Below are 27,957 nucleotides of genomic sequence, written 5' to 3'. Positions count from 1 at the left end.
GGTAAGTTGCCTCTGGGCATGATCATATTGCAGGTTAGTTAAGGGCATATAGATGTTTGCTTTCCTCCTTTTCAACGTCATGATCCTCAGTGCCAATCAGGTTGGTTTTATTAAATAGTGTTATTAAAATTAATTTGTAATTGAAGTATTTTAGAGGGTCTACAGTAGAGAGCATTTAAAACAGATGAAAGCTATTGAAGCAGACATGTGTCCTCCCCCACTGAGGCACCAGAACTGCTGGGGGTCATGAATTCAAAGTGTATTGAGTGGTTTAACAATGTGGAGGCAAAAGATAAACACGAGGGATTTGGAAATAATTAACAGGGTAAGATAGAAGACAAAAAAATACGTCTGCTCTATCTGACATTTCTTTGCTTGTGAGAAAATGAACACTTTTACCTCTTCAGGCCTTAATGATTATTCAAATTAAACAATCTGAGAAGGAGTGATATGGCAAAAAGGTTGAGAAGCACTGGTTTAGCAAGCCAAAATGTTCCAATATACTAAACTGTTTCATATACTGTCTTCTGAGATACACAAGCCATAAGGCCCTCAGAATCTCAGACGAGACATAAAATGACATAACTATAATATACAACATATTTAAATGTAAAAAGAGATGTGTTTAGGTTTGTTTAGGATTGTGGTTTTGCCTCTTACTCAGGGATGGAGGAGGAGCGGGTTGACTCTGATCTTGACTTGAGCCACCTGACAGAAGAGGAGCAGTCCACCATCCTGCAGGTCTTACAGCGTGACTTGGATTTGCGTCAGCTTGATGAAGGACGTGTAAGGTCAGAGGTGACTGTTTATCCTTTTTAGGAGTTTTGTCCAGTGATTAACTCAAACAAACAGAGAGATGACAAATCATAAGTAAAGTTAAAGGTTGTCCCAGTGCGATGGCATAGATAGACTATATAAGTCTTTACACCATTCTTAGTTTTGTTGATTGAGATCTGGTGACCATTTATCATTATCATTGTCATGAAACCATTCAGTGACCTCTTGTGCCCTGTGAATGGGGGGCATTGTCATCAGGTAGAATAAAACTCCCATTTAGAAATGTTTCATCATTGGATCAAGGTGACCTCTCAGAATAATTGTGAATTGATTTGATGCTTCAATCCAAAGGGGACAAGTCTCAGTAAAGTGAAAGAGCATGATAGGATGTTAATGCCTTAAGTATATTACACAGTACAACTGTCAGGAATTATCAGCATTCATTTGTATTTTCACTCATTTGTTCATCATTTCTTTAAATTAATCTCTTGTCTGTATGTTTTAGTTTAAAGTTGTAAAAAAACAAAAACACTTTTTGTATGAAAAGTTCTACAGAGCGCAGGTTTACTGTGTGACCAATTGACGTGTAGTAACATGTAACATGTCAGCTGAAATAACGAAAGTTTTGATACAGGGACCCTCTTCAATATGAGTCAGTTTGCTTCCAAACAAACTTCCAGTTAGTAAAATTACCGCAAATCAATTGTCACACTGTGAACCTGCGGCATTTGTGGCTCCAAGAGGTCTGGGGCTCAGGGGCAGCTGTCTGCTTTTCCTGGAAATTCAGCCTTGCTTCAGGGAGGGAAGTCAAAGATCTACACAGTGAAACTGTTTCTGCCTACGGAGCTGAGCAGCTCCTGCATCTGGGAAATGTTATTGATGACTGGTCACCACAACATGGTCAGAGAGCCCAATATCTCGGATTAAGTTAATAAGATCTAATAGTCAACTTGGTGTCTCTTGTTTGTGATGATTGTGTTGATACATTTTCAAATTGGAGCCTCAGCTGACAACAAAATTGCATTACTGTATTAACAAAGATTTTTTGTTGATGAAAAGACTCGTTGTTTAGTCTCATCACAATTTCCTAGTCAAAGGTATGGAACAAATGGTCACATTTGTGAAGCTAAAACCAGAGAATGCTTTGCATTTTTGCTCTATAATTGACTTATACAATGAATCAATTATCAAAATGGTTTCCAAAATAAAAATAAAATTGTTTCAGCTCTTCTATCATCGTGGAGAACGTATCAAAGAGAAGTGTACATGTTGTTAATGTAAATAGAAACCAAGCCAAATAAGTGAGTGTGCTTTTTTATTAGAATGGACAGTGTTTGTCTTTTAAACATTAAAAAGTAAATTTGCATGACAGAAGTGACGACAGTGACAGTTTATTTTTTGTTCTAGGCCGACTTCAGCTGACCTTTGCATAAATTAGTTTGTGTCGGTTTGCTGTTTAACTTGGCCTCATTTCATCGCTGCAGTGTCCTCCAGGAGACAGAGAGAGATCCAGCACGTTTGCGCTTCCTGTCAGGAGAATGGTTCCGGGAGGAGCGCCGCAAACGCCATCAAACCTGGACGTCAGGCTGCTCGCTCGTCCACGCCACCATACGCCACAGGAAGACCAAGAACAGAGGTCAGCTTTCAGTAAATGCAGTATTACTATTACAGGCCTGTGGAGCCGTTTACTTACTGTTATAGGGACATCCCAGTGATGGTTCTGTGTGTGTTGCCATGGTAACAGATGTGCCCCTGAGTGGACTATTCAATGGAGAGAGAGAGGAAACCTCCAGTAACAAGTCTCCTGAGGCAGAGAGAAGACTGAAGGACAGCAAAGAAGAGGAGAGTGGAGGGTAAGTGATGGCCTCTGTTACAGAAAAATATTCTCACCTTTGTAATATTTGTGTTGAGCTGCGTTTTCCAATATCTTATTTGTGTTTTTCAGGAGTCAAGGAAGTTTCAGACCTGTACCCAAACCCAGAACAAACAGTGCTGCAGCACAGGTCTGTGTGTGCATGCGTGTTTCCTTTACGAACTATTGAAATACAAATCATCTAATTATGAATAATCATCTTCAATTCCAGGGTCTCGAGCAGAGGAATGGGTTATCTTCATCCCAAGGTATAGAAGTTTGTCTCTATGTCTCTTTTTTTTTTTTATCTCTCTTAGTGTTATAATTAACTCATTCTTAATGCCTTTGTCTCATAGAGTGCGAAACCAGAAGTAATGGCCACTCAGAGGAACCTGAGGTGAATTTTTTAAATGTCTAAATCCATCACACATTTTGCCTTTTTTAATTGTATATTGTTCAATAATCATTAGTGACACTGTATCTGAGAATAATGTGTGTGTGTGCGTGTGTGTGTTTGTTTAGGAAGACTTCAGCAGTCACAACGGGGACACTGATTCTCTGAGCAGCTACCTGACCGAGCCGGAACCAGCCTCTCTGAAAACCAGCAGCTCCACCAGCAGCCTTCATTCTGTCTACACGGTACACACAAACACACACACACAAACACATCAGTACACGCACACACGCGGCCATTTGATAAATTGGCTATTCAGGCCACGCAAGATGACTCAGCTGCAGACAATGTCGTAGGAGCTGATCTCTGATCTGCGTGTGTTACAGCTCAGTGGCAGCATGATGAGTCTGTTCAGCTCGGGCGATTTTGGAGCGGTGGAGGTGAGGGGCCGTATCCAATTCTCACTGCTTTACGACACCCAGAAGGAGGAGCTGCAGGTCAAAGTGTATCGCTGCGAGGACATCGCCTCAGCACGCAAGGAGCGCTCTGACCCGTAAGTGACAGTGCATGTGTGAATGTGCATCTCGAAGCCACAATGTCACACACAGAATCAAGCAATAATGTCTCATGTGTGTGCCTTTTTCACAGATACGTTAAAAGCTATCTCTTGCCGGACAAGTCGAGTCACAGTAAGAAGAAAACCGCAGTGAGGAAGAAGACACTAAACCCAGTCTTTGATCATACGCTTCGAGTGAGACACTTTCTCCTTTACATATTACATAAAGTAACAGACCTCACAGAAATACCCATCTGTTCCTCAGCTCTCCTCCGCGTGACCTGCAACATGTATCGCAGTCATTTATATCTCCAGTCTCCAAGATATGCATCAATAAATTACCCCGATTTTAAGTTAACATCTTGTAGCTTATGGTGGCAGAGTACATGTAATGCTCTGACCTACACCTGCCTCTCCCCTCCTTTCATGTGCCACCTGCCTGATCCTGTCTCTTATGTTGTAGTATAAAGTGCGGATCGGAGAGCTGCGAAGCCGGACCTTGAACCTGTCGGTGTGGCACGCCGAGCCCCTGGGCAGAAACGTGTTCCTGGGTGAGGTGGAGGTGTCTCTGGGCCTCTGGGACTGGACGTGCTCTATGCCACAGTGGCAGGACCTGCAGCCACGGGTAGGCAAAAGCACTCATAAATGATTTGCCTTCAAATACAAAAATGTGTAGTCACAGGAATTATCATGCAAGCATGAATACTCCATGACCAATATTTATTATCTAAAAATATTTACTCATCTATGTTTGTTTAGTAGTGTGTGTTTATGTAACAGCAGTTCGGCAGCTTTGTAGGACACAGAGCACAAGGAGGAGTGTCTCTTGTGTCTGGAAGAGCTGAAGGGAGAGGAAGACATGCTGTGAATTTTAACGAAGGTTTTATGTAACCTTAATCTTTTCCTGCTTTCACACGTCTGCCTCCCTCTCCCTTGCTCTTGCTTTTCTCCCGCCTCCTGTGTCTTTTTTTCTCTTTGCTCAACCCCCCATCACAGATTAATTTGAATCCAGACTCCATTAGCAGCCGCGGGCTCATCTTGCTCTCTATTAAGTTCGTCCCAGACGGATTTGAGGGTGAGCAGAGCACATACATAATAGATGAAACTTATGTCCCACCGTGATCACGGGAGTCTCATACCTTGTGTGTGTTTAAAGGTGGCGGACTGCCTTTGACTGGAGAGCTTCACATCTGGCTTCGGGAGGCTCAAGGTCTCCTGGCCAACAAAGGGGGACCTATAGACTCCTTTTTCAGAAGGTGTGTCAGCTCTGCAACACGTTTCCTGATATTTTGCCATCAGTTATCTATCCTATCTATACTGCCCTGCATACTACAGAAACATACACAATTTTTTTTGTTAAACATCTTATCTGGATATATATATACACAATAACAATACATAAGTGAATCATGGTTTGAATCTTACATTAATTGTCTCATAATCCCCAATCTACACCCTTCAAGCTACATCCTCCCGGACGCCAGTCGGCAGAGCGGTCAGAAGACGCGGGTGGTGAAGCGCTCCATCAGCCCCACCTACAACCACACCATGGTCTATGATGGCTTCCACTCCAGTGACCTAAGAGAGGCATGCGCCGAGCTGACTCTCTGGCAGCGCGAAGGGTTAAAGACGCACGTCCTAGGAGGGATCCGTCTGAGCTGTGGAACTGGTGGGTGTCTCTACACTAAATGACATCCTCACTGATTCACGCTCAAAATCACAAAGATGCTTTTTTTATGCAGATATTGATACGATGTGTGTGGGTGTTTTGCTGGTTTCAGTATAAGGAACATTTTGACAGATTGGTCATTTGTTGGGGCTCTTTCCAGATTCTGTGACAGATGATTTAATAAGCGACCAGATAGGGAAACAATGCTCCTATCTTTACCTTGTTCTGAAAGTATTGGTGATTAGGGACAGTGTTTGTTCTCCTGTGCTGCTCTCCTCATGGAGCCTGGTCTATACGGTGAAACTTTTTCTTATCTCTTATCAAGTCGCTCTCAGTTCCGGCATTTGTTGCAGGTGCACTTTTTTAAATGATCTCACTCATGTTTATCTTGGGCTGTCTTCCTCAAGTCAAATCGTGACTGTAGACTCAGTGTGACTAAAGGTTTGTAAGGTGATGAATACAGCTTGAGCATTTCCTTAGCTGTGATTGGAGGTTCGATGCTATCTCATGGTCCCTTGACACTTCTTAGGCTGCAGCAGTATTTCTGTGTCAGGGGATGAGACATTGGTTTACTGTATGGTAAGCTTTGTAGATTCCATTAAAGCATTTTATGCTTCATCTAAAGTGTTATTTTTGAGTGCGTGGTGGTGACAGTATTACCATCCCGTGCTTCACATTACATTGCATTTTGTCCAGTTGGCATTTCAGGCATTTCAGATGGTCTTGTCATCAGAGCGGGGTCATTTCTAGGTTACCAATGTTACTGTGTATTGCTAAAAATCTTCATATTGCTAAATATGTGAGCAATGTGGAAAACAGATAATTGCGTTGTTGTAAAGTAGTTCTTGATAGTGTTGTTGTGCTCATAGTTGGTGCTTGATAAGGAATGTGTAGAACTAAAGATCAACCACTGATACATCGACAGGCATTGTTGGTTTCATGATGTCAGTAGAGTGAATGACAACTTTGATGAAGTTTTGCTTGAGTTGTAGTATTCAGAGAAGTAGGCCCTGATGGGATTGTTCTTTATTACTGCTCTTAGCTTTGGGGCTTTGGTAGTAATAAGCATATATGCATGTACATACAGCCAGTTCAGAACATGGCCTCATTAAGTGATGCACCATTCCCTAGTGTGTGGATTGCAGTGAGGATATCTGTGGTAATCTCATAAACATAAATAATGAATAATGGTGTGTTTTTAATTGCAGGTCAGAGTTATGGAGAGGCTGTCACCTGGATGGACTCCACAGAAGAGGAGGTCGCTGTGTGGACCTCCATGATCGAAAACCCAAACAACTGGGTGGACGCAACACTATCAATCAGAACAAACCTTGCACGGCGATCTGAGTGATTCAGACACACCGTACACACAAACACTCGTTCAAATAATCATTGGACTGAAAGGACACCCTCAGCACATCAGCACATTTAACCTCTCTTTCACGATTTCTGTTTTTCATATGCATATTACAAACCCCACACACAGACACAAACAGGAGTAAGTAGTGGTGCAGTATTGTGAATTAATGGCGTTGATCGGAAATTTCAAGAAGTTTTATTTGTATGTTTTTGGTTCAGTCTGTTTCTTATCTGAAAAAAGTGTTGTAATTAATTGTAGTTTATCAATTAAATATCAAACCTGAACTGACAAATCACCCAGTGTTCTTCTTCACTTACTAAATTGAAAAATTACATCAAGGCCACAGACCATTTAAACAAAGTTGTTACCATGTATTTAGTTTAGAGTTTTTTTCCCCCAGACCTCTTTAACTCTTTGGAACATGCCAGAAAAATGTACCTATTCACTTTTACCCGAAAGGAACGTGTATTCTGATTATTCAGATAATTATAATTATTAGATTTTTAGGTGCCATTACTTTAATTTTACAGTACAGAAAAAGGCCTGTATTTGCATGTATTCATTTTTTCTCCTTCTGATGGATTACTTTACTACCACCTTGTGGTCAGACGTTATAATTACTCTAAATACTTTACAGGCACATTAAAGAAGGGACAATGAAGAATAAGGTCCAGAGCGAGAAGAGAAAAGTATATCCAGTGATTTGTCCTCGCTTTTAACCATTAAAACCAACTGTTCTACATATCCATTCTACCATTCATCTCCAACAGGCAGTGGAGGAAGGCATCCACCATAACCGAGCTCCTGTCCAGCAGATGGCGATCTGAACATTCAAGATGAAATGAAACCGGAAGATAACCCTTCTGAAAATAAAGTGTTTGGGGTTTTAAGACTTTACAGTTGTAATTCATGAACATCTTATAATGTAAGGACACATCTTTTACAACTTTTTTCTTGAAACCACACCAGACCAGACCAGACCAGACCATGCTATGCTGTGCTTATCCAAAGTCATGTTTAGTGTTATGTTAAATAATCTTGAGTCGTTTTCCCTAAAGCTGTAATGTTATGTATTTACATTAACACTAAGAGCCTTGAGAGACCCCTTAATGTGCCAAATAAAGGGTCATTCTGTATCCTGTATTTTTATTTTCTAATTTATATGCTATTTTTTTATTTGAGTTTTACCAGAATACTGCAAATGAATTGGAAAATAATTTGGAGCCTTTGCTTACTTTACCCAGTCAGTTATGTGTTTATAGCTATGCTTGTATCTTGTTAAATGACATAATCAATAACCACTACAGATTTCCTATGAACTGAAACAACCTTTCGTGCAATAATACTTTTATTTTGTCATGTATCCGGATTTAGTCACCTCATATTTCTGTGTTGCCGATTAGATTTTTCTTCCCACAGAAGCCTGTGTGTCGTCGGTGAGGGTTGAGAGTTGATGAACATGTCCCAGATGCAGCTGCTGAGGTTGTTCATCAGTGAGCGGCTGAGTGCGGCTGCTGAGGAGATCTTCTCTGCGGTGCAGAGGACCATCACAGACCGGGAGGAGGAAGAACAAGACGCCGACCAACATGGACTTAAACAAGAAGTGCATTTACACAGTGAAGGTTGGTCTGATTCCTTATTTTGTTACGTCCTGAAGCAGTGTTAAATGTCTCTTGCATGTCCCACTGCATATGTGAAAAGTGCTTCTAGCTATGTGTCCCTGATGAGCTGGAAACTTGAATGTAGGTTTAATACAATAATATGTTAGAGGAGTGCAATGTTAAATCAGAGGAAAAGTCTGGCCAAGTTATTGCTGTCTTCCTACAGTAGAGTCCTAAAGGCTTTGTCCATAACCCCCAAAAATGACAAATTACATTACAGTTATTTAGCAGACGCTTTTATCCAAAGCGACTTACAATCAGTAGTATATTACATATCATTCACCCATTCACACACTGATGACAGGCTACCATGCAAGGTGCCACCATCAGACTCTAACTAACATTCATGCAACATCCAGTCCACACCGATGGCAAGCCTTCAGGAGCAACTTGGGGTTAAGTGTCTTGCCCAAGGACACATCGACTGCCGAAGCCGGGTATCGAACCACCGACCCTCTGATTGGAGAACTACCTTGCTCGCCACTACGCCACAGCCGCCTCCAACAAATGAACAATACACTCATAAATTCAGCAGTTTAGAACCCATTCAAAACAAAGACAGTAGAGAGCTAACAGAAATTAGGGGAAATATGGGGGATTATATGAAACAAATGCCTCCGCACAAACTCAATCCGGGGTTGTTGTAATTGCATGGTCAGCATCTTAAACTCCTCGTCTATCAGGATGCCTGGCCAAACATTAAGTTAAAGAATTATGAAAGACTTGCTCCTGAAGGCTTGCCATCGGTGTGGACTGGATGTTGTATGAATGTTAGTTAGAGTCTGATGGTGGCACCTTGCATGGTAGCCTGTCATCAGTGTGTGAATGGGTGAATGATATGTAATATACTACTGACTGTAAGTCGCTTTGGATAAAAGCGTCTGCTAAATGACTGTAATGTAATGTAATGTAATGTAATGTAATGACTAGAGTCTTGGAAGTGGACTCCCTCTATAACTTATCTTTCTTTCATGCAAATAAGACTTGATAATACATTCTGAAAAGAAAAGGGGCAAACTGTGTCTAAGCAAAGTTCTCACCTCTTCCTCTTAACAGACACGCCACAGCTCTTCGTCTGTGCACATGAGCAGAAACGCTTCGAGCAGGAGTGGAGTCCTGAGAGCTGCCACAACAAACCTAGTGTGGACCAAGATGACTGTGGCCTGCTGGTCCCAGAGCCTGCAGCAATCAAACAGGAACAGCCGTGGAGCAGTCCGGAGATGGAGGACTCTGATACCAGCACTGTGAAAGTGACGCCCACCTGCATGAAGAGTTACATTTACTCAGACATGACTGAGTTACTAACTCATAACACAGGACACGAAGACAGAAAGCTTGTATCGGTGGAGGGAAATGCTCAGTCAAGCAGTCGATATTGGACTTATTTGCCAGATTGTTCGGTGACTCTGAATAACATGGGGCCTGAGTTGCGTTTAGCTACCCTGACAGGCTACAACCTTGATAAAGTCCACACGCAGAGCCCCGCGGGGAGAAAGCAGCTGACTAAAAGATGTCAACCAAACAGCCCAACTCCGTCAAATAAAGAGACAAAGAGCAGAAGCAAATCTTACTGCTGTCGTTTCTGTGGCAAAGAATTCAGCCACAGCGCACATCTGGCCACACACACACAAATCCACACCAGTGAAAAACAGTTCATCTGTGAGGTGTGTGGCAAAGCGTTTCGACATGGCAAAAGTGTGACTGTGCACATGAGGATCCACACGGAAGAGAAGCCATACCGTTGCAGGACTTGTGGCAAAGAGTTCCGCCATGTGGGCAATTTGAACGTACACACGAGAATCCATACAGGGGAGAAACCTTACACATGCACAGTGTGCGGGAAGAAGTTCAGTCGAAATAATTTGATGACAAAACACATGACTGTGCACACAGGTGAAATGGGTTTAAACATGAAGAGTGTGTTAAGAAGAGGGTCAGTTGGCATGACTTCATAAGAGTAAAGCGCTGATGGAATATCCAGTTTTCTGTGGGACAAAATCTGCTTTTGAAAAAGCAAGATTCATCTTAATTCCTTTTTTGTAGATTCATCATTGTACATTGATAATGGTTAAAGCATCAAATTATCTTTCTGTATGTAAAATCATGGTTACTGTAGCCCAAAGCTCAGTATCGAGATCTAACCGAACCTTGTTAATAAACTCTTATCCTGATGAAAAAGTGAATTTTACTTCCATTCTCCAATGCTGAACCAACCCTATTTTCCCACGGAAAATAGCTCTCTGATAGTCAAACACACATTGTTGACTTAACATTTTAAATAGAATCACATAAACAAATCAGTTCATATAATTATACAGTACCAGTCAAAAGTCTGGACATACCTTCTCATTCAATGTTTTTTCTTTATTTTAATTTAATTTTTTTTCTACATTGTAGATTAATATTGAAGACATCCAAACTATGAAGGAACACATATGGAATTATGTGGTAAACAAACAAATGCTCAACAAACCAGAATATGTTTTATATTTTACATTCTTCAAAGTAGTTGAATGAGAAGGTGTGTCCAAACTTTTGACTGGTACTGTATATTAATTAAATTTCTTTTTTTTTTTTACCTACAGACTTTACCTCCAAACTTGTTTTGCTATGTATTCTTTTCTTAACCGATATGTGGTTTTTTTCTGCACAAACGCCACACTTGCATGTTATGGTGTGTGGTTGTCTTGGCGACGGGATGTCAACATCGCCGCTGCTGGAGGACACGTGTCTTTGGCCGGTCGACCAACCTTAAAAATGTCGGAAATGTCAGCTATGAACAGAAAGTTGATAAAAACCCTCGCTGAAAACATCTCAAAACAGGTGCAGCACTGTGAGTATTGGCTTCAAACACGGTATCTGATGGTCAAATGGTGCACCTTCCCAGAAATGCTTTTTCTTGTTTTCAAAATGCCACACAGCTGATGTATAAGAATGTGAAATGTCGGCCTCTATTTCAATGACCCCAGTCAATAAAACAGAGGTGGAGTGTCTTATCCGGGAGTTTAACGTGTTTCTGGGGGAGCCGACTGTCCCCGGAAGAGCAGCTGCCGGCCTGGACAGAGGGAAGTTCAGGAGCATACTGCACAACATCTTTGGGATGACCGACGACATGATCATGGATGGAAGTAATCCATCTGTTCCACATTGATATTATATTAATATATAATAAAAGTGTAAAGAGTGACACATATTTCATATTTGGATGCAGAGTATTGTGATTCTTTGGTAACCTGGCCATGTTCTGAGTGTTTCGGGTCATCTTTTCCCCAGTCTTCAGGACATTTGACAAAGACAACGACGGCTTCGTCAATATGAAGGAATGGGTTGAGGGACTGTCTGTTTTCCTTCGAGGGAACTTGGATGAAAAAATAAAATGTACGCTCACAACCTTACTTTTAGTGCTCTGACTTACACACTTGCATGAAAAAACTAATGAGTTACAAGCTACTACTCGGGTAATAACTCTTCCCTTTTTGTTTGGCTCAGACTGCTTTCATGTGTATGACTTGAATGGCGATAACTACGTCTCCAGAGAGGAGATGTTTCACATGCTGAAGAACAGCCTCATCAGACAGCCCACAGAGGAGGACCCTGACGAAGGAATCAAGGACCTGGTGGAGATCACACTCAAGAAGATGGTGAGGGGATTAATGCGGCTGGCCTGTTGGTTTAAATATACATTGACTTATCTCTGCATATGTTCTCTGATCAAAACGCCAAACAAATGTCAAATTTCAATGTTTTAGCGGGCAATAAGTAAAAACAATCTGAGATGCACATATCTGACTAATTTATGTACACAACTGGCTACAAGCACATTTTTTATTTTCGTAGGACCATGACCACGATGGCAGGCTGTCTTTCACTGACTTTGAACAGGCAGTAAGAGAGGAGAATCTATTACTTGAGGCCTTTGGAACCTGCCTCCCTGACACCACGGTAATCACAAATCAAAAGCTTTTGAAAAACTAGAACAACTTCAATTTCTATGTCAGAAGTTCTTAATCTATTTTTCTCTGTTTTCAGAGTATTGAGACATTTGAGCAGCATGTTTTTCAAGAACAACTGGAACAATGAAGAAATCACATTTGTGTGCTATTTCAGAAATATAGTCTTTAATAAAAAATGTTAATAGCTGTTTGCATCATGGTGCAAAATTTGTAAATAAAAGCCATCTGCCAAGGGAAACAGTTTAAATGGTTATTTTCCAAAGAAGTAGCATTAATCTCTGCAGAAATTCCGGCATTAGGGAGGCTCATTAGATCAAATCCGACGACGTGGTTTCATCTTTTTCTCTACCGGTTTGAGGCCAGGAACCGATTCAACCTGAGAACAATGACAAAATTAATTTTACTGACACGAATAAAGGAATTAAAGCTACAGTGAAGAATTAGATTTTTTTAAACGTTCATTAAAAAGAAAAAATCAGATTATAGAATACCTGTTTCAATGTGTTCCTGATCAGGCTTACAGTTGTGTTTAGTGACACATCCTCCATGTCGAGTTTGGGAGGTTCTGGTAGCTTTGGCCCAATAAGTGGCTCATTGTTTCTAGTAACATCAGTCAGTGAGGGCTCCGCAGCCTCTTCCATCTTGCGTTTCCTGTTTTCCAAGTGTGTGGTTCTTGGGACAAATCTGACTGCTGCAGAAGACTGAGGTGAGGTCAGTCTGTGTTCTGTGTCTCTGTCCGAAGAGGTTTGGCTGGAGCTTGAACTTTGCGCTTGCTGCCGTTTTGTGTCAATGACGGCATTATGTAATGTCCCCATTTTGTCCTCTGTTGGTAGAGTCCCATGTTGATTTTTATGCCGGTAGTAATTATATTCCTGGGGAGGTAATGGCAGTAGAGGAAAGTCTGAATAGTGGCTGATGTGTGAAGTCTTCTCTGTATTATGATTGCTAGAGGTTTTATCATGTCTGGTGATGACCGTCTCTGATGTGGTGGCTGTGTTTGATGACGTGGTCTCCTTGTTCACAGCCTCCTTTTGTTTCTGTTCTCTTGCTTTGAAACAATAAAAGAGAAAAAAAACATAGTATCATCAAACAGTTCAAGTTCATGTCTATTTGTCATTCAAACTATGAAGATAAAACATGTACGGCAGGTGGAAAACTTAATAAAGAGCTGAGCTATTTCAAATAAAAGTGCATTAAAAGTAGTAAAACATGATAGTACACATGTATACAGTACCAGTCAACAGTTTGGACACACCTTCAAGAATCTAAAATATAAAACATATTCTGGTTTGTTGAGAACTTTTGACTGGTACTGTACTGTAGATAGGGGTTTTCTTTAGGTGCAAGACTTTATACAGTACCAGTTAAAAGTTTGGACACACCTTCTCATTCAATGTTTTTTCTTTATTTTTTTCTTTATTTTTCTACATTGTAGATTAATATTGAAGACATCCAAACTATGAAGGAACACATATGGAATTATGTGGTAAACAAACAAATGCTCAACAAACCAAAATATGTTTTATATTTTACATTCTTCAAAGTAGTTGAATGAGAAGGTGTGTCCAAACTTTTGACTGGTACTGTGTGATGCTTAATTGTACCTTTACTCTGAACAGCCCTGATAACATATCTCCTCCTGTCTTGAAGCTTTAGCCTGGTGTCTTCCACAGTCTCATATTCTGGGACGTAGCACACGTGCAGCACGCCACCGTAAAAACTCTTCTCATCCATGTGTCTTTTAGCATGTCTGAAACAAAAAGTTAAAAGCAAAGACATTTAGCAAGTCTATTCAACTTTGATGAACAAAGTAGGCATGTACCACCCCGTACCTGGCGCTGATGAGTCGCTGGAATTTGACAAGGTAGACCTCGGTGAATTCCTCCGCGGGGTACTCGTCCAGGGGCCTGTACTCCTCCACGGCTCCGTACAGGGCACACAGCTGGATCAGCTCCGCCATCACTCCAATGGCTGGGACCCCTTGGACCATCAGATAACGAGACTCCAAATTGATGGTGTACACCTGATGATGCACAAGACAAATGTAATAATAATAATAATAATAATAATAATAATAATAATAATGGATTTTATTTATATAGCACACTTTAAAATACAAAGAAATCTCAAGGTGCTGCACAGGGTAGAACAATCACAATAATCAAATATAATAATAAAACACTAAAAACAAACAAAAAATAAAATAAAAATTTAAATTAATTAATTAATTTAATCATAATGAAATCTAAGAATATCTATTAAAACCGAACAACCACCCAAACACAAGCAATCCAAATTATCAAGACCCTAGGGGAAGGCAGAGAGGAACAGGTGAGTTTTAAGACTTGATTTAAAAGTGGTGAGGGAGTCTAAGGCCCTGATCTTCTCAGCTCATTCCATGTGATGACATTGTGTAGTTGAGCTGCTGCAACACTTGAATTTCCCCCATGGGGATCAATAAAGGAATATAATAATATACTCTGCAATGAGCCACACTAGAATATTGTTGTATTGTCTCACTACGTCACCCTACAGATGAGAGCCGCAGTGTCTTACATAGCTTAAGATATGCTGTGTTTTATATCTTATCTTATCTTATATTTAGCATATTCTTACCTTAACAGCTTTAGATTTTCTTCCATCTCTATATTTAGGTCGAGAGATGCATATCTTCTGCTGTTCGTGGTGTTTATAAACATCTGGGATGTCCCAGCAGCCTGATCTGTTGTTGCCAGCGGCCGCCATGTTTATGGAGATACATTTCCGGTTGACACACTTCAAAATAAAAGCTCACTCTCTTTCGAATGCTCACGAATCGACCGGGTGTTCGTGCTAAACGTTTTATTTTGAAAAACGTGCTCGATATCAGCTGCTTTGGTCTGACGTCACCAAGGCTCAAAGAGCACATCGAGCGGCTATGTTTGTCGCACATTTCACGTTTGTAGATTAACCTGCCTGGTATTTACATAAGAAGTCAGGCTATATGACAGTATGTTTAGCAATCAGGGCATTCAACCCGTAACTGTTGTTTTTAACAACAACAAAAACTGCTTTCTCCATCTCTCCTCCAAGTTGATCTCGCATCTTTCCCTGAACGAGGTAGGTTAGCTCAGCTAGCTATCTGCCTGTCAGCTAGCAGTTACCAGTAGTGGAAGTTAAGTTTGTTGAAATAATGTTCAAGCTGTGTGTTATTCGTTTCCTTTACTTCTTCTTTTTAATGCAGCTGTCAAAGTTTACTGTACACAATGACTGGAGGTTAGGCTCATTGTGTCAACATGCTCTGCAGAAGACATCTTCTGAAAGACCTGTCAGAGTATGGGGTACACACTTAACTATTACATAGTTATGTGTCAGACTGACATGCATTCGTCCACATTAAGACAACACAGAGTTGAGTGTTGTCAGCAGTAGCAATAGGAGATTTAATCCACGTGGTTTCTCCTTCGGTTTAATAACAATTGAGGTAATAGTAACATCAATAAGAAGACAGGAAATACTTCCTCACTATTCAATTTTTGACCCAACCATTTTAGGAGTAGTTCCCTTGCATTCTCACTTGGTGGTGACAAAACTTAACATTTTAGATGGAACAGGAGAATGTGTAAAAACACCAGAGCATTCTTATAAATAACTGCATGGTTTTGTATCCTGTTTCACTTTGGTCAATAAGCACCGGTATAAATCCAAAGAACACTTTTTTGATTAGTTGTGTGACATAATGTGAATGAGTGTACATGAGAGAGTTTGCATGACAGTTGTACAAACCTTCCTCCTTTTATGTTTGGCTGGGTGTGTCAACCCTCTTCCATTTTGATATCTTTACACAGGAATCAAACTTGTATTAGGTCTATAATTTAGGCTGTGTAAAACAACTTAAATGAGCAGAAAGCAGGATGATTATGATGCAGTTGTTTTCAAAGATAAATTGCCATAGCAAGCAAAAAAATACAACATCAAAAACTTTGTGTCTGCCTGGTCAGAACCAGGCTTTGGAGTTGTCCTGGGGCCATGGATCTCCAGTGTTCCTCAGCTGGACTCAAAACAGAACCTCCTGCAGCCTGGACAGCCATAAAGTGGAGCTGTGTCGACAACTGGGAGAAAAGCTTGGCCTGAGCGATGGAGAGCAGGTACTTCTTCACAATAAACATGTTGTTCTGTTACCATAATCTCTACATGACACATGCTGTCAGTCTTTTGACAGTTTGATGTTATTGTCAGTTCTGGCTAGTCTGACTAAGTGTTTGTGAAATAATTGTTGTGTCATTTCTCTCAGGGCTTCTTGAGACCATGTCACCAAGTCTCATCAGTACATCAAGTGTTTGTGGAGCCACTGTCATCTGATGACTGGGAAATCTTGGTGGGTGAGCATAGTGACTTAATTAGTAACATTAATAACCCAATGTCTTCTTGTTGAAAAAATACACGGCAAAAGTATTTTCTAACAATCCTCCCACTACAAAATGCTACACCAGGGATAGGCTTGTGACCCAAATTCACATCAAACAATATTTTATTGTCTGTTTTTTGGTGACTGACACCCACAGGAGCTCCACAGTGCTGCACTGGAGCAGCAGCTATTGGATCAGATCAGAGTTGTTTTTCAAGATGCCGTGTTTCCTGTGTGGGTGGACAGCCACACTGTCATCTACATCCAAATAGGTCAGAGTTAATCCAATAATTACTATCTTTTATTGCTTAATAGTCCGAAGGCGACGTGTGGTTTGGTGTTGGTGGTTTACTAGACAAACCTACTTACTTACTAAAGTGTTTGTTCAGCTCCTTTTATATACATTTCATATATTGGTCTTTACCTTGGACAGTATTCATAACACAGTATTATCTGTTCTTAACTCTGTGCAGCATCGCTTTCGCCATCTGTGCCTTATGGTCGCTTGGAGCAGTTCACAGAACTGGTTGTCTCTCCTAAGAGCCACGCTGGAATTGGCCACCTCAATGGTTCTCCAGTGACAAACAGCAAGGAAGAGCATTTTCACAGACAGGAAAATATGGATCATTCCAACCCCTCAGGGCCGTCATTAGAAAGCACCCCTCCTCAAATCCACCAGTGGGGGGGCATAGCTGACATGAAGAGCCTGCTACGCTATATGATAAAAGGTACTTACGACCCAGTTAAAGAGCTGCCACCTGTACCTGACGTCCCTGTCCTCTTCACTGACTCTATCTACAGAGTGTGCGGTGCACCTCCAGACTCACTTTGCACTATAAGCCATATTGCAACTGCTGCTATTCATTTATTTCCTTGGAGGCAGGGGTTGGATGCTGGAACACCTGCAGGTCAGTCACCGGTGACTTATGGCCTGCTCTCCAAAGTTCTCTCTCCTAAAGAGTCAAGGGACAGAGCCAAGCAGGCTATGGAAAAAAAGAAGAATGCAGGAGTTACTAAAGTTGCTGGAGGAGATGAGGTGAAAGAAGAGGAAGCCACGGTGGTCAGGGTGGTGTACCATGATAGTGAGAAGCTAGTACGCAAGAATAGAAGTCCCATCGAGGGAGAGATCCATAGTGGAAGAGTATGGGTGAGTTTGCTCGCTGTTCATTTATCCACTTTAACCATAGATTAACTATGGTACTTTCACTGTGGCTCAGTACTGTGCTTTTTTATATGCTGGCATATCTCATATAATTATTGTGATTTTCAGATCCCGAAGCCCCTGGCCTTCAAAATGAATATCAACCCACACACAACAGTTAGAATTAAGCCGGTCAAATCCACTATCAAAGTAGCCTCCTCTATTCGTCTAAAGCCTCTCATACCGCTGGTGAGTGCTGAAGAAGCTATATCTGATTACAGTATGGAGTTAGAGATTTTTTTTCCACTATTAGTCCTCGCAATGGTGAATTGTCAAAGCTTCATGTAATCTAATCTACTCTCTTCCTTCTGTCCATGTGATATTTGACATTTTCTCTCCAGCTCGAGGAGGACGACGAAGAGATCCAGACAGCTTTCCTCGGTTGGCTACACACCCAGAGTCATGAACCTTTAGCCTGTCTGACAGCACGGTCTGGCACCATCCTCCTACATGGAACTGATGGTGATTAATTTGTTCTCCTCTTTTACAAGTTATTGTTAATCCACCAATGGCACAAAAATGACCGATCTACTGAAAAACAAAGAGGCTAAAAATCAAATAATGCACACATTCAAATTAAAATACTTTCAGCTGCATTCACTGTTCTCTCACCTTTTTATTCTTATTTATAGCAAAGTTAGAGTTTGTCCTAACTGTACTGAAACCGGAACCAGAGAGGGACCCTCCAGACCAGCTGTTTTCACTAGCCTCAGCTGTTATCCAGAAGGAAAACATACAGGTACAAGCATGCATTTCATGTAAATTGCCCATTAGTACTCTGTAACAAAAAACTGATTCTGCATGCATTTTTTGCTCCGCATAGTTTCATGCAGGTGTTTGATAAAAAAAGAATATTTGAAAAACCTCTGGGTTTCAAAAAGCTCACACTACATGTCACCTACAGGTTGACAGAGAGCCAGTGACATTGCCAACTGTGAATTCTACAACTAAAACGACCAACCCAGAGCTTCCCTCCCTCAGTATTCTAGGGTAAGCATGTAGCTATTTGTGAGCCTGTGTTTGGTTTAAACAAGGATCTTTTTCAGAATTAATTTCTCTCTACATCTCTCACTCCATTAACTTTGTCTTTCCCCAGTGGGATCGATGAGCTTAGTAGGACTGGATTTGACTTCATCTCCCACAGCCTTCTGGGTAGTCCCCTCGCAAGAGAGCTTGGTACAACTGGACGGGGACTCCAGGGAGGAGCTTTACTCATCACTGGTGCTAAGGTATCTGTTAATATAACCATCATAATAAAACCGCTCACAGCACAGATATTTCTACCCTTTACAAAGAGTAAATTAAATAACTACAATAATTTTGAAGTGCTGATGTAAAGTGCTGAAGTAATAAGATGGACAGTAAAAGTTACCATGTAATTTACTTCATCTCTATATCTAACAATATTGTTTTGTATGCTATGTAACATATACTATGTTATTATATATCCACACAGGGAAGTGGAAAGAGCACTCTATCCCGAGCACTTTGTAGAAAAGCTAGAGAAGATGTGGATGCACATGTTGAGCTGGTGGACTGCAAAAAACTACAAGGTAGATACTTTGCAGATGTACTTGTAGATACTCTGTGTCAAAGAAATGTAGTTGAATGTAATTATAATAAAAATTGTTTTGTTTTTTTCTCTACCCAGGCAAAAGGGCAGAAACAGTGAGACAGATGTTGCAGGATATTTTTGAACAGGCTGAGTGGAGGCAGCCATCAGTGGTTTTACTTGATGACCTGGACCATATGACTGGGGCACCAAACTCGCCAGAGCATGAGCATGGCGCTGAGGCGCTGATGCAACAGTACATTGCACAGAGTAAATCATGAATTCTTTATTTTGTTTTTGTGTGGAAGGGTTGTCTGTGGTCATGTATGTTCACAGGTAGGATTGGTTATTAACTCAGGCATTTATGCTGATTCTTGTTGTCTGTTTGTGGCTCTAGGCCTGAAGGATGTTGTGGATGAGGTGCTGGTTCATTCCAGTCTGGTGTGTCTGATCATCACCAGCCAGAGTGAGCATTCCCTCCACCCCTCCCTGACCGAGATGCAGGGGTCCCACTTCATCCAGGGCTTTGCACACATCCAGCCACCAGACCAGGTCAACACACACACACACACACACACACACACACACACACACACACACACACACACACACACACACACACACACACACACAAAGACACACACAAAGACACACACACACACACACACTGGTAGAAAATAAAAACCAACAGCTTTCTTGTTGGTTATTTTTTGTAGGATCAAAGAGCTGAAATCCTGCACCGCCTGATACTCAGAAAAAACAGCATATCTGGTGAGACCTTACAGACTCTAGACCTGGCAGCTGTTGCCAAGGAGACAGAGGGATACATGCCCCAAGACCTTTCACTGCTGTTGGAGCGGGCTGTCCATGCCAACACTGTACAAGGAGGACACAGTGACCAGGGTACCAAATATATTTGGGTTACACTAAAATGATATGATTTAAAGTTGATATCAAGGTGTTTTATTAAGTCCTTTGCTTATTTTCTCTGATCTAGCTAATGCTAGTTTAATGTGCCACTTATTTGTTTTTGCTCCGTATCCCTCAGGTGTGTGTCTGTCCTCGGGGGACTTTGTGCAGGCTCTCAAGGGATTCACGCCTCCCTCGCTGTGGGGTGTAGACCTCCACACCCCAAGTGGAGTCGGGATGGAGAGGGTAGGGGGGCTGAGAGAAGTGCGACAGCAACTAATGGACACCATACTGCTCCCCGCTAAGGTCAGTGTCCGCATGACTAATCACAAGATAAACAGGTGTGTTTTCAGTCGGATAGAAGCACCACTGTGTCATACAGGAGGAACAGAAGTGAAATAAAATAATACACTAAATGTGATGACAATCCATTTATCATTTCAACACCATAACTGTTATTGATTGTTGCAACATAAGCTATTAAAAGTCGCACCTCAAGTGGGAGTAATAATAACACTTATAATAAATGCAGACTTATTGATTTTACGCAAACAAAAACAAATTAATTTGATTGAAGTCAAATTCCATCTCTTGTTCTTATTCTCCCCCGAATCTGTTAAAAAACATTTCCTCTATTTATAAGATTTATGATAGAAAGAAGTGATAAATGATTAAACTCTTTGAGTTCCAACACCGTTTCCTAGTTATTTTTACGGTTATGATTTTTGTTATTTCCACTTCATGTTTAACCCACAATAGTACAGTTATTAGAAAACACACATGGCTGTCTCACGGTTGGATGGTTTTGATTTGATCAGCTCTCATAGTCTTAAATCTCTCTGCTGCTATTTTGTTTGTTCCAAACCAGACCCAGAAGTAGGTCATTGAAATTCAGGCCACTATTATGTACAAGTGTAATTACACTTAAAAGTTCTTTATTTAATTAATGTTTTTTCTTTTTTAGAATAACGTGCATTTCATACAGTAGATACCTGAAAGTTGATGAAAATTTGGCGTTATCACAGTTAGTGTAGTGTTCTTCACAGCATTATATTGGCCAAATTATGTTAACCCTCGATGTAGTGTTCTTCACAGCATTATATTGGCCAAATTATGTTAACCCTCGATTAATGTCATATTGGCTAAATTATATGACTATGATAGCAATAACTGTTGTATTAGGCATAAAATACTTGGTAATTGATTGTGAGTCTTTGGTGTGTTGCAGTATCCAATCCTGTTCTCCAATCTTCCTATCCGCCATCGCTCAGGAATATTGCTGTATGGAGCTCCTGGTACAGGGAAGACCCTGCTGGCCAGGGCCGTGGCCAAAGACAGTGGCATGAACTTCATCAGCATCAAGGTAGACTGAGCTTTTGGCTCTGTAAGTATTTCTTAATCAGAGCAACCTTTATCTTCACTGACACGGGATATTAACCTCTCTCTAGGGACCTGAACTTCTGAGTAAGTACATTGGAGCTAGTGAGCAGGGAGTCCGTGATGTCTTCCAGAGGTCAGTCAACATGTACACTCCAGCACTTTCTTATGACTCTAGCAGTTGCTAGTTTTAATGAGTAACATTAAATATTTATAGTAATTGTAAGCTCCACTAACAATTATTCACCGGGAATCCTCTGTTTGCTCCAGGGCGCAAGCTGCCAAGCCATGCATTCTGTTCTTCGATGAGTTTGACTCTCTGGCTCCCAGGAGGGGCCATGACAGCACAGGTGTAACCGACCGTGTGGTTAACCAGCTCCTCACCCAGCTGGATGGGGTGGAGGGACTGCATGGTAGGTCATACAGTAGTATACAACAAATTGTGAGTTCTGTATGTTAAAAAAATCTACTTTAAAGAGCTAAGGGCGCAGATTATATTTGCAAATTTGTCTGATCAGTGCTGCAGTCATGAAGTTTTGGTAAATGCGTTTTCTTATCGAGAGTTAGATGAGAAGATCAATACCACTCAGCTCTGCCCACAGGTAATTAGTGAGCTTTAGAGGTGTTAGTAGGCGGATTAAGTTGCTTTTGGATAGAGCTGTTTCCAGTCTTTGTGCTAAAATATCTGTCTCCTGCCTCCAGCTTCATATTTATTGAATAGACATAAGAGTGGTATCTGTCCTCTTATCCAACTCTCTGCAAGAAAATTGACGTGTTCAGTAGGGGTTCACAATATCAGATTTTTCACTACACTATTATTGTGGCCAAAAGAATGAATGGCAAAAATGGTTTAGATAACCTTAACTCTATATGTAAATGATTTAAGAGGCACTGGAGTATCTACACAATATTATCATATGCACATTATTAACACAATACCTATATTTCATTTTTAACTATCAGGGTTTTCATCGATACCAGTATATCGTGACACCCCTAGCGTACAGGTATTTTTCAAAATTACAAACTATTTCTTAAAGTTAAATAGAGAATATTCCTTCATGTTTGCATTTGTAGGTGTATATGTGCTTGCAGCCACCAGCCGTCCAGATCTGATTGACCCGGCCCTGCTGAGACCTGGACGACTGGACAAGTCCCTATACTGCCCCCCGCCTGACCTGGTCTGTTGCAATGAAATCAACCACTTCTAATTGTCATTTTGTAACATGTTTAATAACACAACACTTTATACAGTAATTAAGACAAGGGGTAAGGGGTAAGAAATTCTGTGATTATTCAAGACATGTCCTTGTTATTAAATCCAACTGTTACATTTCCAGGAAGCCCGTGTAGAGATCCTGAAGGCTCTGAGCGCCGGCATTGCCCTGGCCGCTGACGTGGACCTTGATCAGCTGGCAGCAGCAACAGAGCAGTTCACTGGGGCAGACCTGAAGGCCCTGCTCTACAACGCACAGCTGGAAGCCGTCCATAACAGCATGGGCTCCAACACACCACATGTAGGTCTATTGTACTTAAAAGACAAGTCACTGAACAGCTCATTTTGTTGAGATGGGGTTGCCGTGGGCTAATAGAGCAGGAAGGCACGGAACTGTTGGCCAGTCCATTTTCAAATTATTTATGGTTCAGGGTGAAGCAGCCAAGCTTTTTTTTTTTTTGTCCCTCAAGGCTAACTAAATGAGGAGTTTTGTATGCATCGCAACAGTGAATTGCTCTACTTGATATTTAATCATCAGTTTGCAACATAATTCAAATTATCCCGAACCATGATGACAAGGATATAATTGAACAAGTTAAAAAGCAAAGGCTACCAAAGGCAGGAAGATAATAAATGAATGCTATCTTGAGTTGCAACAACACAGTGAAGCCACTTTGCAAGTCCGTATAAATCTTTTTGAGCACTGCAAAGACTACTTTGCAAAGTGTACTTTTAAATCCAACCTTTGGCCTTCTTCTTCTGGGTGATAATCAGGAGCTGAACTCCGGCTCCGACAGCGACATGAGCCTGTCCTCCATGATCTTCCCAAACAACAGCAGTGGCTCAGATGATTCTGTTGGGGAGGGGGACCCAGGCGTGGGGCTGGACCAGTCCATGATTCTCCTGGAGCCCAGTGAGCTTCAAGCAGAAGACCGACAACATTGTGGTAACGTTTGGAGACTTTACTTTGGAAGCTCCTACGAGTCAGATCTGGAGAATTCACCGATTTCAGGACGGGTGAGCAGTGCAGGCCAAAAAAACCTCTTATTATTTATTTCTATTTAATAATTCAATTATAGGTTTTCAGATTTCATAGTGGAATAAATTGGACAGAGCCAGGCTTGTTGTCTTTTTGTTAAGCCCTACAATGCCTTGATTCTAGCTCTGTAGACATTAGATTGATATTGATCTTCTCATTCGCTCTTGGAAAGAAAGCCAATTTGTTGACTAATCTGGTAGACTCGCCCCAGACTAAAGTACACAAGTAATTTCTGATTAAATTTGAATCAAATCTTGAGTTAACTAAATATGGTTAGGAACAAACTATCTGGTTTGATACACCTCTAAGCATTCAAAATGTTTCGATATTACAGCAATCTCAATGGAAATATTATTATATTGACATTGGGTAGGACACTTTGTAGAAACTTTCGTGGTCTTATGATTTGTTGGTCTGTCCATTTTTTCTCGCCTCCCTTGACAGAACTCTCGCTGCGTCTCCGGACCGAACTCCATGACCCATGACTTAACAAGGGCATCAGGTCGGGAACCTGGACGCTCACTCACCCCTGCCTACATGTCCTCCCTCCAAAGCGGGTACAAAGAGCTCGGCCTTGAGCAGCTGGAGCGCCTACAACAAGACATTAACAACATCAAGAATAACTACAGGAGAGACAACGTAGGAGACAACAATGGACAATAAAATATCTAATAACTCTGTTTTGTTTGAATTCTATTGCTTTCTGTATTACTTTAGTACTGCAGTCTTTCGTGCTCTGTTAAATTCCCCTAAATCTAGTTAACTCTACACTAATCTACTCATAGCAATTATATAAACCAGTGTTATCAGATTGCTACTGGGTGCATGATTAATCTTGTACTTTGGGTGCAGGGGGCCTGTGTCCGGGTGCATTCAGTCTCCAGCCAGCCAGGCCTGCTGCTGTGTCAGGCTCATGTGAACTCTGCCTTGGCTGTGACCAGACCGTCTCTCAGCAAAGCCGACTGCAACAGATACACAAAACTGTAAGTATGAGGATACCACTGCAACAGTTGTAGCAATACAAATTGTGCTGATATTGGTATAAAAAAATACTGCAACAGAAACTGTTTGCTCTACGGGAAGTAAAGAAATAATTTAACTGCTGTCTATTTAGTTTTGAAAATAGTAATCTTTTAATGGTTCAATTGGCTATGAAATTTATCAAGCATATAATGAGCCATTTAGAGTCTTATCTGCAGGAGGAAATGAAAAACATTTGAAAAATGTGTGTTATGAAGCTGTTGCCAAGTAGCAGCAATAGAGGAATATGAATCATGATACCTCTCATTTGATTCTTTTTTTCTATGTCAAATTACTTTGTAAATTTTGTGAATTCTAGCTGAGGTATATCAGACAAATTTCATGGTCAACTATATGTCATGTGAAGAAATAAACAGCTTATTAGAGCTGAAATAATACCAAGACAAATATTGTAGAGCCTTCCTTGTGCAAGATCAATCTGGTCTTTGGTATTTTATGGGAACTGTTAACTGTTGAAAGATATACATATCATGAAATAACTGTTTTAATTAATCTTTTTTTATTTATCTATTATAGGTATGAAGTCTTTGACAGTGCAGGGAATGGAAAATCTCTTCACTCAGCCACATTTAAACCTGGACAACGTGTGACTTTAGCTTGATCAGACATGCTAGTTTTACACAACGAATTTGTTATTTAGATAATTTAACAAAAGTATTGATGGACTAATAATTTAACAATCTGTGTAGTTTATTAGCTCTATAGAGCTTTAAAGAAAATGTAAATTTGTATAATGTTTCCTACTGACTTGATTCTGGGTAAGACAATTATCTACTTAAAATGTAGTCACTGTATATATGTACAATGCCAGGGGATAAATTATGTAATTGTTCAAATAAAATCGTTGTACAAATCTTGCCAGCATTACTTGATTAAACACTGATTGTGAATTTTTATTGATAATTTCTTTCATGACAAAAGTCATTATTTAGGTGAGTATTCAATAAGAAATATCATGGGAAAAGTATTTTGTATGCAATACAAAATTCCACCATACATTATGCAATAAAAAGTCAAAGTATAGTCTGCCATGAAAATGGCATAAATAAGGACACAGTATCGATCCATCCATCATCTTCTGCCTGTCCAGGGTTGGGTTGTCGAGGCAGCAGGCTTTGAGGGTATTCCAGACATCCCTCCCCCCAGCAACTTCTTCTCTTTGTGGGAACCCTTAGGCGTTTCCAGGCCAGATGAGATATAAAGCCCCTCCAGCATATTGTGGGTCTACCCTGGGGACTTAGACCAGTTGGACGTGCCTTGAGAACCTCTAAAACGAGTGGAAAAAACAAAGGAATATCATGGTATGTTGATGAATGAAGTCAATATGTAGTCCATTCATACATTTCATAGAAAGCCATATTATAGTTTTGGAAAAAAGGTAATTGTATAGTATCTTGTAAAGTCAAATTTTAGTATGTTGACAGTAAGCATAGTATATAGAATGGCAATAAAGTCAAAAAAGTAATTCTATAGTTTGTTGATAAAAAGTAAAGTCATAGTATACTTTGTAAAAATTAGTTTAAAAAAATAAATAAAAACTAAAATAGCAAAAGATTATACTATAGTGTGTCAAAAAAGCATTACAATTCATAGTATAGTATATTGAGAAAAAAGTCACATGAAAGTCATAGTAAAGTATGTCAGAAAAGGTCATAAAGTATGATGAAATACGTCATAATATAGAATTAATAATTATTTTTAAATAATCAGGGTTAGGTACGTCAAAAATCAGTGTAGTACGATGAAAGCAAAATCATGAAAAAGTCAAGGTAAAGTTCATGGATAAAATTCATAAAAAATTCATAGTACAGAAAGTCAAAGAAAGTCATTAAAGAGTGATAGTATAGTAACATTTAAAAAGTCATAAAAAAAGTAATAGTAAAGTATGTTTTAAAAAGGCATAGTATAGCATGTTGAAAAAAGTAATTCAAAAGTTACAGTATAGCATGTTGGAAAAAGTCATAATAAAGTCATAATATGGGATGTCAGACAAAGTCATAGTAAAGCATGTCAAAAATTGTCATAGATAAGTTACAGTACAGCATGTTGAAAAAAGTCATATTATAGTATGTTGATAAAAGTCATAAAAAGTCATAGTATAACATGTTGAAAATAGGTCATATTATAATATGATGAAAACATCTTTGGATTATGGCATAGTTAAGTATGATGGGAAAAATGTATAAAAGTGTAATTTCATAGAATAGTATATTGAAAAATAATTTATTATGTAAGATTGAATTATTTCTTTGTGAAGCAGACATTGAGATGATCACTGCCCAAGACCGACCACCCTGTCAGACGTTCCGGACAAAACTCTAATGAAAGCAGAGTCGAGAGGGGTAAGTGCCAAGATGAAAGTAAAGCTAACCCAGCAAGTACTTAAGATTGTTTCACTCCTCAATCTGCTCCTGGCAATTTCCTGGTCGCAGGAAAACTGACTGTTTTGCCTACATCTTTACAGAGAACTTGCAACATCATGGCATCCCGGTTCAAGCTGCACTTGAAGGGAGGACCGCAAGAGAAGAGGTGGCGGACTCTGTATATCAATGAAACTTGGTGCTAAAAGTCAAAGTTGTCAAAGTTGATGGACAGTGTATCCCTGATGTCATATTTCTATTGTTAAGATGTCAAACATATTGCCCAGAATGATTTTTTTCCTGCTTTTTGCATTCCTCCCGATGCAAGTTTAAAAAAAATGCAAAGGAAAGCATCTTCTTTTCATTGTGAAATTTGTGTATTATGACAATAAACTTTCTTTGACTCCTGGATTCCTTGAAATTAAAACTATTATCTAATAATAACTTTTTTAAAGTAATGAAAAAGTAAAAGTACAGCATGTCGGAAAAAAAGTCATATTGTAGCATGTTTTAAAGTTGTAAAAATACAAAGTATATGATGTCAAAAAGAAGTCATTGGAAAGTCATATTACACTATGTTGGAAAAAGTCAAAGTATAGCATGCCAAAAAAAAATCATAGCATGTCGAAAAAAGTAATACTATAGCATGTCAG

General features: G+C 40.1%; 5 protein-coding genes across 7 annotated transcripts; 4 read left to right on the top strand and 1 right to left on the bottom strand.

Moving 5' to 3' along the window:
- Positions 1–666: 666 nt before the first annotated feature.
- On the top strand, positions 667–6,784 carry sytl1 (synaptotagmin-like 1). The gene is made up of 14 exons (XM_054606475.1): positions 667–791; positions 2,262–2,413; positions 2,522–2,630; positions 2,723–2,780; positions 2,862–2,898; positions 2,986–3,026; positions 3,152–3,268; positions 3,410–3,576; positions 3,672–3,774; positions 4,043–4,204; positions 4,576–4,654; positions 4,736–4,835; positions 5,043–5,248; positions 6,457–6,784. Exons 1-14 carry the CDS (start codon positions 667–669, stop codon positions 6,597–6,599), a joined length of 1,599 nt encoding a protein of 532 aa, XP_054462450.1. The 3' UTR covers positions 6,600–6,784.
- Positions 6,785–7,457: 673 nt separating this feature from the next.
- LOC129097645 (zinc finger protein 675-like) lies at positions 7,458–10,411 on the top strand. Of its 2 annotated transcripts, none has more exons than XM_054606553.1 (3): positions 7,458–7,533; positions 8,012–8,230; positions 9,326–10,411. In XM_054606553.1, the coding sequence occupies exons 2-3, from the start codon at positions 8,062–8,064 to the stop codon at positions 10,222–10,224; spliced, it is 1,068 nt and encodes a 355-aa protein (XP_054462528.1). In that variant the 5' UTR covers positions 7,458–7,533; positions 8,012–8,061; the 3' UTR covers positions 10,225–10,411. The 2 variants fall into 2 exon arrangements, with proteins under 2 accessions (XP_054462528.1, XP_054462527.1); XM_054606552.1 differs by having other exon boundaries at positions 7,474–7,533; positions 8,028–8,230.
- A 604-nt stretch (positions 10,412–11,015) lies between these two features.
- On the top strand, positions 11,016–12,368 carry clxn (calaxin). Its single transcript, XM_054606326.1, has 6 exons — positions 11,016–11,102; positions 11,239–11,397; positions 11,543–11,647; positions 11,759–11,910; positions 12,107–12,211; positions 12,299–12,368. The coding sequence occupies exons 1-6, from the start codon at positions 11,027–11,029 to the stop codon at positions 12,347–12,349; spliced, it is 648 nt and encodes a 215-aa protein (XP_054462301.1). The 5' UTR covers positions 11,016–11,026; the 3' UTR covers positions 12,350–12,368.
- Positions 12,369–12,393: 25 nt separating this feature from the next.
- On the bottom strand, positions 12,394–14,967 carry rbm48 (RNA binding motif protein 48). The gene is made up of 5 exons (XM_054606325.1): positions 14,839–14,967; positions 14,055–14,245; positions 13,827–13,972; positions 12,714–13,270; positions 12,394–12,598 (listed from the first exon to the last, which is right to left on the bottom strand). Exons 1-5 carry the CDS (start codon positions 14,965–14,967, stop codon positions 12,536–12,538), a joined length of 1,086 nt encoding a protein of 361 aa, XP_054462300.1. The 3' UTR covers positions 12,394–12,535.
- A 142-nt stretch (positions 14,968–15,109) lies between these two features.
- On the top strand, positions 15,110–25,807 carry pex1 (peroxisomal biogenesis factor 1). 2 transcript variants are annotated; one of them, XM_054605915.1, is made up of 24 exons: positions 15,110–15,321; positions 16,203–16,349; positions 16,496–16,579; positions 16,767–16,881; positions 17,083–17,756; positions 17,880–17,999; positions 18,152–18,272; positions 18,443–18,549; positions 18,715–18,800; positions 18,907–19,039; positions 19,267–19,363; positions 19,462–19,632; positions 19,760–19,914; positions 20,079–20,265; positions 20,411–20,577; positions 21,500–21,634; positions 21,720–21,784; positions 21,919–22,061; positions 22,726–22,829; positions 22,989–23,165; positions 23,639–23,881; positions 24,348–24,542; positions 24,756–24,886; positions 25,461–25,807. In XM_054605915.1, the coding sequence occupies exons 1-24, from the start codon at positions 15,214–15,216 to the stop codon at positions 25,543–25,545; spliced, it is 3,750 nt and encodes a 1,249-aa protein (XP_054461890.1). In that variant the 5' UTR covers positions 15,110–15,213; the 3' UTR covers positions 25,546–25,807. The 2 variants fall into 2 exon arrangements, with proteins under 2 accessions (XP_054461890.1, XP_054461891.1); XM_054605916.1 differs by lacking the exon at positions 15,110–15,321 and having other exon boundaries at positions 16,263–16,349; positions 16,496–16,583; positions 25,461–25,801.
- Positions 25,808–27,957: the final 2,150 nt, after the last annotated feature.

The sequence above is a fragment of the Anoplopoma fimbria genome, chromosome 10, assembly GCF_027596085.1.
Source record: "Anoplopoma fimbria isolate UVic2021 breed Golden Eagle Sablefish chromosome 10, Afim_UVic_2022, whole genome shotgun sequence".
NCBI lineage: Eukaryota > Metazoa > Chordata > Actinopteri > Perciformes > Anoplopomatidae > Anoplopoma > Anoplopoma fimbria.
The sequence above is the reverse complement of the archived record's forward strand: the minus strand, read 5'-3'. Positions and strand labels throughout refer to the sequence as shown.